Source organism: Notothenia rossii (assembly GCF_949606895.1).
Source record: "Notothenia rossii genome assembly, chromosome: 7".
NCBI lineage: Eukaryota > Metazoa > Chordata > Actinopteri > Perciformes > Nototheniidae > Notothenia > Notothenia rossii.
Window position 1 is genome coordinate 16718919 of NC_136905.1, and position 11962 is coordinate 16730880.

At 40.4% G+C, this 11962-nt stretch overlaps 1 protein-coding gene across 1 annotated transcript; it reads right to left on the bottom strand.

Moving 5' to 3' along the window:
* Nucleotides 1-2975: 2975 nt before the first annotated feature.
* sbk3 (SH3 domain binding kinase family, member 3) lies at nt 2976-8687 on the bottom strand. The gene is made up of 4 exons (XM_079641393.1): nt 8307-8687; nt 5577-5724; nt 4875-5077; nt 2976-4080 (listed from the first exon to the last, which is right to left on the bottom strand). The coding sequence occupies exons 1-4, from the start codon at nt 8310-8312 to the stop codon at nt 3304-3306; spliced, it is 1134 nt and encodes a 377-aa protein (XP_079497519.1). The 5' UTR covers nt 8313-8687; the 3' UTR covers nt 2976-3303.
* Nucleotides 8688-11962: the final 3275 nt, after the last annotated feature.

Genomic DNA, 11962 nt, shown 5'->3' on the forward strand with positions numbered 1-11962 from the left:
GCAGCGCAGAATGGCAAACTGGCAAACATGCCAGATAGTAAACACATGATAATCTCTCGACTTGTTTATTAGTTAGATGGCAATGCAAGATGCATGCCAGTTCTGCAATACATACCAGCGACCTTCTTTTCACCCCAACACTGCTCCCTCCCTCTAGAGCTCCCCATTAGGGAGCTGTACTGCTGTGTTTCCTATGCTTTTAAACGCACATGCCCACACACACACACTGCAGCAGGTTAACTCTCTCATTAGCACATTGCGATTCTCAGTGAAGGCTTACTCAGGACATACTAGATCGAGTTAAGCTCATTAGTGCTTCTCACTGCAAAAGTGTTCGTTTGAGTCTCTCTAGCGAGTAAGGATTATCATTCCTGATCCTGTGAAATAAATGAGGTGACAGGGAAAGTTGGGAGAGTACGGGGAAAGTATAGGACATGGTGACCCATGTGTTTTTCTTCCCTGTGGGGATACATGTCAGACATTCAGCCCTATGAATTATTTATTTGCTCCACTGTGCCCATCAATCTGGCTCTCATATCTGTCTTTGCTGATATTCCTTTCCTGACATTTGGCAACTTTTATAAGATATCTTTCTTAATATCTGTTACACCTAACATACTTTTCCAGCTGGTTGTCCACACATTTTTCATCCATGGCACCTGTGGTCATTTATTCTGTTAAGGAAACATTTATATTACGGAACATGAAACCCATAAACAAGGGATCTTACTATTTACATTTTTAAGATTTTTTTATGGGCAGTAAATGTCACACCATGCCTTCACGAAGTTTAAACTTTTGTGCCAATGTGAGGTTCATTCGATACCAGCAGCATGAAATCAGATTTTTGCTGACATTATAAATCTAAATCTGATGATCTCTGGTTACATATTTGCGAATATCTAAATGTCTGTCGTGACTTGGAAGAAGGAACAAGACTTAAAGTCAATTGAGCTGCAGCTATGGACATTGCAGTTAGATTTTAGTAGGGACATGCGTGTGTGTAGCTGTCCTTATTTCTCCTGTTTTCATCATCCCTGCCATTTGTCCTCATGGGCCTCGAGAAGATTTGCACCGTGATTATCCTCTTCGTGTTGGCATTCTATTGTCTCTGTGGTCCGCACCATGTGTTTCCATTTGTCAGGCTGCGGTCCTCCATTAACCCGGTCCCACCCGAGTGTCACATGAGCTTTGTGTCTTCTGTTTCCTGGAAAACATAGCATCCCAAACTGCGGTTACTAAAGGAGATACCATGTGTTTGGAAATACACTTTACTATTGACCACAGCTAAAGAAGTAGATCTTGATTTATGTTACCGTGGACCTGAGAGGAGAAAGGTCAAGGGAGAGAATGAATGAAGGGGAGAAACAGTTATAGTTACACAAATCAGATATGACTACAAGGGAAAAATGAAAAGGGAAGACAAGGCCTAAGTGTCACAAGAGGAGAAACACAGTGGGAAAGTGATCATCAAGAGAGACGAGGGAGTTAACAGGCAGGATGGGTCACAGTGTTCCATCAGATTGTGCTTATACAGGTCTGCAGTCGCCAAGGCAGCCTGACTTTTGCATATTGAGGGCTGTGGATTGCAGATAGTCAGAGAGGTGATGATGTGCATGGTGTGTAAATAGATGGTTCTGGGATCTATTTATAAATCCATCTTGAGTGGCCCTTAGCAGGGGTTAGCACAAGTCCTATTGACATACAATCACAGCGCACTGCAAATTAGCAGCTTGCTACCTACAGGGACGCACTCCAACCTAAGGACTGAAATACTGTGCACACTGCAGTTTGAATAAATGTAAATCCTGTGGTCAATTTTTACGCTAACTAAATGAAGGTGAGGAAGACACAACTCCATATATTGTCAACAAAAGTTAATTGTGGAGGTGCATAATATTTGTTTTGCCTTTACAAAAGTAGACTGTTGTCAACATCATAACATGATCCCGTCGTGGCAGAAGTGTGTCAAGTGTCTATAACTGTACCAACGCATTCTTTTGGGGGCAATGTGACAGTAATGCAGGTGATTCTTCACAGACTAATTGTCCCTTGTGACACATGTAGGACACATGAACTACACTGCATGTGTGCAGAATTCCCATGAGGTTTGTTCTTGAGTCAACACGTCAATCACTCTTGTATATTATGATGTCCTTTTAGCTTCACTTTGAACAAATATTATCTCTGGAAACCTAACCTATAGCCTTGGCAATAAACCTTTTTCTAACTAATTCTGAAACCATGTGTCTTCTGCTGCAAGTAGTATAGAGTACCAGCGGTTTGAATCAAATTAACCTAGAAGAAGTTAACACTGTTATCACTAACAGGTTGTATTGTTCAGTCCAATTGTAGATGTGCTTTGTCTGTTCGGCAGCACCTGTTGCTTCACCATGTCAAAGATGTCACTTTTTTCTACTCTCTTGCATAAATATCAATGTTTATATATTAATAACTGATTTATTATTTACACTTAACTTAAAAGAGGTCAGCTTTGGTTCAACCCCATATTTACAATAAGTATTAGAACCAGGAAGTGCCATTCTAAAAATGCAACTTAGGATCATCTATTGTCATTTTACACCAAAGTGTTGTGCAACAAAATGCAGTTATAGTCCTCTTGTACTGCTACCTGCCTACCTACCTTCCTGCTAGCTGAGAAAAGAAGCAGCCCCAAAGTCTGGTGGTATCTGGTGATGCTGGATATACTGTATCTCTTGCCAGATGGCAACAGGGGAACTGGCCGTGGCTTCTTGGTTATGCTTACCAGTTGGGCTGAAGGTTTTTATATGAGCACCGCATGTCTCATTGTTGTTTATAATCTGTTCATGATTGTGGTGTCATCTGCTAACTTCACACAGGGTTCTCTTCATGTCAAGGGAGTAATAAGAGCAACTGTTATAATTGTGCACCGTCTAAGTAAAAATGACCGGCTGGCTCTGTATGTGTAACTCATGAACTATACCTCATAAGAATTTGAATAAAAGGAGTTTATTTTACAACAAGTCTGATACAGATTTTTAAAGGCACTATTTACACAGCTTCTAATTTCAAGATTCACATACTATAATCTATACACAATTATATTATGTCCTTAATACACACATACATATACACATAAACACACTGGAATATACACAACAATGAAAGTGTTATGTATAATATTTGTAAAAAAAATATGAAAATATAGCACATCATAGAACATACGCCTGTATTAATAGTTTGTACCCAGAAATACATTGGGGCAATATTTTCAAACATTTAATACGAATCTAACTTGAAACAGTTTAATAGAAACAAAGCTTATCTCTCCCCTTTTCCCTCCCTCGCCAGCTCTTCTTCTACTCCTCCCTCCTCTCTTATTTTTCTTGCCTCCTTCTCTGCCTCCTCGGCTTTCCTATTCTCTTCAACTTCTGTCTCTGTCAGCCACGGCCCTCCCAGGTAGCTCAAGATCTCCTCTGGGCTTCCTCTGTGTTTGGGCTCTGGATGGAGCAGCTCCTTCAAAAGAGTCATCGCTAGTGGGCTGAGGCCCGCAAACTGTGAGGGAGGAGGGTTGTTCCTTTGGTTCTCCTTCATGATAGTGTAACAGTCTCTTTCCTCCTCGCCTCTCCATTCACAGTGCCTCATCTTCTCCTCCTTTTCTACCTCACTGTCAAACCACTCCTTGTATCTACGATAGCCGCGGTCATCATGGGTGCTCTGCTCCCAGGGGAAGCACCCAGTTAGGAGGCAATATACTAGCACACCAAGGGCCCAGCTGTCAATACAGGGCTCCACTGTGATCCAAATCTCTTCCATCTCCTCCTCAGTCCCATCCCACTCCCTCTCCGTCTGCGCTTCCTTGGCTGGTTCCACCTCAGGAGTGCAGAAGGGAGAGTCGTACCAGACGGCGCGCACAGTGGAGCCGATGGCCCGGGACAGGCCGAAGTCGCCCAGTTTGACCCAGCGACAGGAACTGTCACACAGGAAGATATTCTCAGGTTTGATGTCGCGGTGGACAAAGCCTAGGGAGTGGAGATGTGTTACGGCACCGCTCAGCTGGGACATCACCCTCTGGACACACTCTTCATCCACGCCAACCTGAAAGAGAAGGTGTTTAAGTGTTATTCCATTTGCAAAATAATCGTTGTAGGGAAGCAGCTGTGTGAAGGCAGTTTGGCATAACAAATTATTTGAATTACATTTGTGTCAGCAGTAATAAAAGACACAAACAAAGAAAGAAATAAAGATAAGAAAAAAATAACAGGCTGTACCAAGTAGGTATAATAATATAAACGGGAGTGAAAGACATTTCTATGATCTGTTATGCAACAAAAATAATAATATTCCTCTAATATATCTCAGTATGATGAGAGACAAACATGAGATGTGCTCTGGTTAGAATATCTCTGGTGCAAACAGGAACATCTACGTCACAACAAATGGTTTGTGACGCGGTTGGAAACCCTTGCTTTACTTCAAGTACTCCCATGAGAGCAGGCTGCTCTTGTTCCTATCAGTACTCAGTATTATGTTACTGGCAGTGACACAAACACAGACGAGGGTGAGCTAGAAACCTTTATCAAGCTTGTGTCAAGTTTTTGCTGACTGAAATGAAAGCTCAAAGAGGCCAGGTCAGCAGTTACATTTTCCATGCAACCTCTACCAGAAAGCCACTCTGCAGACATTTGCAAGACCTTTGAGTCTTTTGATAAGCTCCTATTCTTAACGATGGGGGAAAATAGTATGATCAAAATGTAGGGGTGCAACCCAACTGATCAATCAAGCGAGTGTTCTGCAGAAACTAGAGGAGAAAGCCTCCTTGTGTTAAGTGTTAGGCTGAACATGCCATGCAGGGTGTTAACAGCAACTGTACACCATTCAGCCAAACTGACCTCCGACACTATCACGTCGTAGAGGTCACCGTATAGACCAGCTTGTTGGGCAAATACATAGTAGGTCGGCGTAGAAAAGAAGATGCCGAAGGCCCGTGTCAGAGAAGGATGGGTGCAGTAGGAAAGGGAGAGATTGTATTCACGCAGGAAAGAGGTGAGCGATGTAGACTGGCGAGGGAAGAACTTCAGGGCCATAGGGGTTCCTGAGGGGGTGAAGAAAGACAACATGTGTTGAATAGTACAACATCTAATAGGCTTTAGTCAAAAAAGCTGTCATTTGAGTGTTGGAATGTGTTGAGTGTTGTCCATCACTGACACTGTGAACAAATATAACTTCCCCTTTGGGGAGACTCTGTTACAGAGACTCCCCAGTTGCAGCAACTCTATCTCTGGGAATGTCCCAAAGCACTTCATTACAGCAACAGAGGCGCAAAAGGTTAAGTGGACACTATCGAAAGACAGATCAATCCTCACTTCACTCCAGCGCTGACTCCACAGGACATGTGTAGTTCTCGATTAGAAAGAAATCTGTGCATAAGGTAAAGTGTTGCAGTGGACCCCATCTTTTATTGGATAGTAGGAGTTTAGAAGCATAACATAAAATACTTATTACAACTCAATTTTCAATGTGAGTGTACTTCAGTCTTGCAGACTGAGTGATTGGAGATGGTCATGATCTTGGACCTTGAGCCTTACACTAACCTCTCTTTCTGTGGACAGCTAACATGACCTTTCCGTAGGATCCCTCTCCCAGGAGTTTTAGGACCTGAAAATGTTCGGACACCTTCAGATTGGGCATGGACTGCGCCGACAGGAAACATCGCTCGTCAAGTTCCTGAGCTGCTGAATCCTGGGAACACACAGACACACACTCAGATCCATATTCAATGTCACTGCATGAAGCCTACAGATGGTGATTGGTTCAGTGCTGTCACAGAGAAAGAAGATCGCTTGACAGAAATGTGTTGATGGTGATGATAGATAACTTCACAAAATGAATTCTGAATCTGTCACATGAAACCGCTATATGGCTCGTTGCGTAATGATGACCTTGTTACTTTAAAGGGGAACTTCACCCATTTTAAACAAATCATACATGTTATACCTATGGACGGTCCAAACAATTTAATAACCATCAATAACTTGTTTTAAAATCCCAAAACTCGAGTGTTCAACGTGATCAAGTTTAAAGTCTGGAGCTGCTCCCTTAACAATGCATTGGGAAATATGTTTATGCTGAAAGCACCACGGGAAATGTTTTAAGGACTTGGGGACGTTTTCTGTTTCACAACTGAGAACATTTCAATGCAATAAAGACAAAAAATCTCCAGGTCAACAAACTCAATCTCCCATACCCGCTGATGTCACACGTTTGAGAATAATTTGCCAAGTTTCACAAATATTGATGATCTTTCCTAGGCCATGTAAAGTTATATACTGGAATAATTAATTTAGGTGGCATTTGTTCAAATCTTATATTTCACTAATCACTGCTACTATTGTTAAGAGTTTTGTTGTCTTTTCAAATTTCATTTAGTTGCTGGCATGCAAATATTCACAGTTCAAAAACCATGTACGTGCTATAGCTGTCTGTCAGAACTTTGTGGAAAATAATGATGTGATACGTTATCACTTTCAGCTGATCGGTCATGATCCTCATTGTCCCAAAGAAGGGATAAACTTCCGACGTTATGTCTTATCAGGGCGATCAGGGCGATCAGGACATGTGGCGCCGTCACTCAGTTTCCACCATCATTCACATTCATGATGACTTCCTTTGAAGTAGATCCCGACTAAATACCCAACCCCCCAGCAAATTAAGGAGGCCGTGATGGGCAGTTACAGCACACAGCTTAACACAAAAGATAAAGTGATAACATACAGTATTTTTACTTTCGACCTTCCACATGTTGCGTAACTGAGCTTACTGGACCATTGATTCGATTATTGACTAAATCGTATCCCTGCATACAAATGTATGTTTATTTCACTAATCATTTATTTTCTTTTTTTAGGATCAAGCACAATTCATCAGATTTGTATAACCAATGAATCTCTGATGGTGACGACACATCAAATGTTGCTATATGACACTATAGAGTTATTTGATGACAGAAGCTTAAAATCTCAGTTATGAGTTACTGCTCGACAAACAAATGGGCCTGATGTGCATCCAAAAATAAGACTGCAGGTTTCAGCCAGTCTGAGATGGCTTCTTGGCCAAGATGTTGCCAAGAAAGCTCTATTTTAAACCGAGCTGATGATGGGCGGCTTTTTGATCAACGGTGTATAGTTTGATGCCGCTCCATTCGTTCAATGTGACTCTCAACCTCAACCTTTCAGACATTGACAGATTTCACCGGCTGAAAAAACACTGTATTGGCATTGCTTTACGTAATATACAAAAGTGACATAATCAAACATGACGTCTGAAATTAAAGTAATGAGTTAAACATACAAGTTATATAACCTTTAACATGATACAGGTAAGATACAAGATACGTTACAAGGGTGATAAAAGTGTTTTATGTATGCTCAACAATTACAGCAAGGCAGTTATTGGCAATACAAATATGTGTAGTTGACATTTATTGCAAAATGAATAAACCTGCAATGCGAACAGGAATGTAGTAAATCTTTATGCGTATAGGAGGAGCTCAATACACAGTAGCCGTCTTCTGTGCCACCAAGTCTTTATAGCCTAATTTATGCCAACTTCACACTTTTGGACTCAAAGCTCAGTGTTAAGTTCCTGAATTCAATCCTTACTTGGGATATGTCCATGAAGTTGTAAACACGTATCAGGGTTATTGCAGGATTACATTCTTAAGATGTTTGTCAGTCCACTAATGCCATAATTTATTTTGTTTGGAGAATTGCAACTAAGTTTAATGCAGCTCACATTTGGACCGTTATATTTAGTTGCTCTGATACATAAATCCCCACAGATGCATCTTAAACATGTGTAGCACCAGAAGCATGTCCTTGTGCAGTGAGGTGATTATTTATCAAACCGTATTACTGTAGTTAATTGCCCTTGGTATCAAGCCATGGGGATCTGAGATTTTAAAAGGGGCTCTGCTTGAGCTAACGTCATTAACACATTGGAGGTCCACTACAAGCGCTCTGCATAACAAGCTGAAAATCCTCTCAACGACACTGACAATTAAACTTTTCCAGCCTCCCAGTCATTTTGCAATAAGAAGCCACAAATGCATTTATACCATTCATGCATATCAGATGCAAAAACACACTCATACAATACTTTTTTGTTTTAATTGCCGTGGCACACACAATAAACAATTGCATCTATGCATGTTTCTATTGCCATTGTTTGTTTTTACACAATTTAATGAATTCAAGATTATCACTTGGTGTGCATTTAATGTTTGCAGCTGATGCATCCTTACAGGAATAAAGTGCAATACTTACTGTCATTTTCTGTTCAGTTGGTGGATCTCTGCTCACTTTGTCGTGTCTTTTTTCAGCATCTATAGACTCCTATCAAAGTGCTGCCAATGCAATCAGCTGCTGTTGTAGCTCAAGTCTGCTAGACCGATAATTAAATTGGAATTGAAGCTGATATTTCTGCCTTGGTCGATGCAGTAGCAGAGAAGCTGTGTAGAGGAGGCTGCTATATGTTTACTGGAGACCTGGATATTGGTTACGTGCTTCTCCCCAGGAGACACACACTGGACTCTCCCTCTCTTTTCCTACTCTCGTGTCAGTACCCTCTCTCTCTCGCGCGCGCGCTGCCTCTCCTGTTATGCTGGCAGATACGTGTGCACCACCTTCAAGGCATTTCAAACTTCCCTCCCTCTCCCACCTGCTACCTCTCTCCCACTCCACAGCCGTGTTAAAATCCTACCGTTCTCAATCTGTCTGTCCACCTGACCACATTATCCTATCGCTCTCCTCCCCAATCTCTTCTCAGCTGTCACTCACTATACATACACACTTCCTCCTCTCCTCATCTTTCCACGTCTCGCTTTTTCTCACCCTCTCAGTCAGTCTGAGTCAGAAATTCCACCCTCAGTGTAGGATCCCTCTTTTAATCAGCAGGTATGCTGTAATGATCGGAATAGGCCAACAAGCTGTACCCCTGATCCCTGAATGTCACTGGGATTATTATTATTGTCAGTTACGCATGCCATGTTATTGTTCAATATTACTGTCCTTTTCTTATTTTACCATTCCCTCCGATCTCTGCAGGAGGCATAAGAATATTTGTTTGATCTCAAAATGAAAGCCTCTTGAGACCACAGTGAAGAACATTCTCAAGGTTCTTTCAGGTTTCAATCTTTCAACACTCACACATCTCGCTTTATCTCTAAAGTACATAGTATGGCTTACCATCACTTAGAGACATTGCTAACAGCTGAAACCTTGTCTTGTTAAACACGTTGGTTCTTTACATTGACGTCTACATGCCAGTTCTGTTTCCTACAGCTGCGGATCAGACCTGTTCAGCTCCTATGGCCCTGACACCCTCCTCCTCTTTCAGTCTACTCAGATGGATTTCCCTTGGTACTACATACTATACAGGACTATTATTGCCACTGGCTCAATGGATGTTTGTTATGTAACACAAACACTGGCTGCTATCACAACGACTGGGCCCTGCTCAGGTTACTACCACTGCGGGGTCATGTGGCTGACCACAATACGTCCATGTTTGTGCTCGCTCCATAGGGTCCTGTGGCCCCTGCTGTGACAACCCCTCCACCACCACAACAACAACACTTGTATTGCTCTCGTCAATTTGATGCCAAGAGTCTGTCACTTTCATTCACAAATGCATGGACATAAAGCTCACACATTCAACTATTAATGGATGGTCTTGAACATATGCATCACCCAGGACAGCTGTGCTGACTGACATGACTGGCAAGTTACATAACAAACGTCTTTCTTATTCGGTTACACTTCCACCTTTTTGAGTGCTTTTGACATCTAAAAAAGGAAATTGTTAATTCTTACATGACAGATGAGATTGTCGTCTCTTTCAACTCCTGCACTTTAGATGTACTGTGCATACTGTGTATGTCGTATAATGGTGAACAAAAAGAGGATTTGAGAAGACTGACAGATTTTGGTCTTTTCATTTGCTTGTTTAAAAAGAAACGGCATAATTTAAACATTCTTATTTGTTTTTCCTTACCTAAATATACTAGGGCTATTTGTGCACAGGTCTTATAATGTTTACATTTCCTGGTTGTGAAAGTGGTGCAATTACTGAAATAACTGATTCAAAATGAGGAAGAAGGACTTTACAGCACCAAACATGCAGAAATGTTGGGAACATTTTCTAGAGTTCAGACAATGGGAATTGGTCTAAATAAATATTTTACTGTAATATTGAATTGTTCCTGCATTCGATAACATTTACTACAAGAACAACGTCAAGTTATATTTTACGTATACCGGGGATTAACACCAATGCTTATGTTTGTGATTTACACAATGTAATTTTTTCAATAAATAATCCTCAATAAACTGGATTAAAAGACCATGTGGGGAAAGGCAATAATAGAAAAGCTAGAATAGAGTGGGGATGTTCAGAAAATTACATCACTTAACTGTGATGCAGCCTTTAAAACCAGGAAAAAAGACAATATCCTCTTAATTGATATTGACCCCAGCCCTTAATCACAAAATAATAATGAATCGTCTGTGAAGATAACATGGAATTTATTAAAAAGCACTCTTCTGGGATACATGGTGTTGTGGTTGTTGTTTTAGTATTAATATAATATGTAGCCATGTGCATTATCTGGACCATATCAGCGCCAAATTAGATTTGTCTTTGAAGGGTGTACTCATATTTAGTTAATTTGTGGATTATTCTGTTTTGTTATTGTCATCTTTTTTTTCTCTTTGAGCAAACTAATGAATTTATCTTTCATCCACAAACTCACATAAATGATTAAAATAACAAATATGTATAGATCACTTTCAGATAGCTTTTATATTCTCTCAAACGGACGGAGTAGTGGCAGTGGGCATAAAGGGTATCCTGTATAAAGTTGCTCTGTGGCATCACACATGTTAAAATAGATGTTATGCTTCTTCTAATCGCCTGGATTTGTTGGTTTGTCTTCAAGAGATTAATTTTTCCAAAGCAGTGCAACCGTGAACAGTTATATAGTTTGCTGCAAAGTTGCCTTCAGTCCCCCCTCCCTTGGGAGAAGGAAAAGATAAAAGGATAAAGGGATGGAAGATAAAAGGGGAGGTTTTAACACCGGTGCCCCCCAGCTGTTACTCTGTTGTTCTTGCTGTGTTCTTTTTATGGAACCACTGACAGGAAAAGCTATTGGAAACTGTTATGGTTTCATTTGATGTGAGAGTTAGTGCAATGATGCCTCTATGTGGTGAAAGTATGCCATTACATTACTGAGGAGAAAACCAGACAGTGCATTACATTAAATTACTTATTAATGACATTTAGAGAGTGGTTTTGGATTTCCAGATTGGTCTTTCTTTAATTAAGGCTCTGCAGGCTTAATTTTAAACGTGAATTATATGCCGCTCAATTAGCTCTTAATATGACGTGGTTTGTTGCAGATTTAAGTTTCAAAACGGAAGATAATCAATCTGCAGAAGGGTCATGTGTCTTGCCACTGAGCCTTCAACAAGCAGACTATTGTTTGATGAGGAGTGAGGATATTGAGTGTCTCTTTGTAAGGAAATATGATGTGTTAATAATTTTAAATAAAATGTTGACATTTTCCATTTCGTATTTTCAGCTGTTATATAACACTTAATGTAAAAAAAAAACAGGATTATGATGATGGTTACAATGATGGTAATACTTAAGATTTTATTAAAATCCTATATCATGATGAACCACATTGCTTTAGGTTCATTTAACGGGATAAACTTATTTGTTAAGGCTTTAAATAAAATGATTGCACATTTATAGCCAATAAAGAATTGATAAAAGCAGAAAAAGATCAGTTTTTAGTATTATAGGCCCAATCAAGGTTATCATTTGACCAAAGAGGGCCTTAAAACACTTTTTTAAACACACATGAAAATGGATGTGATTTATTTCCCAGTAGATTAGGCCATCCAAAAGTCACTTCCCT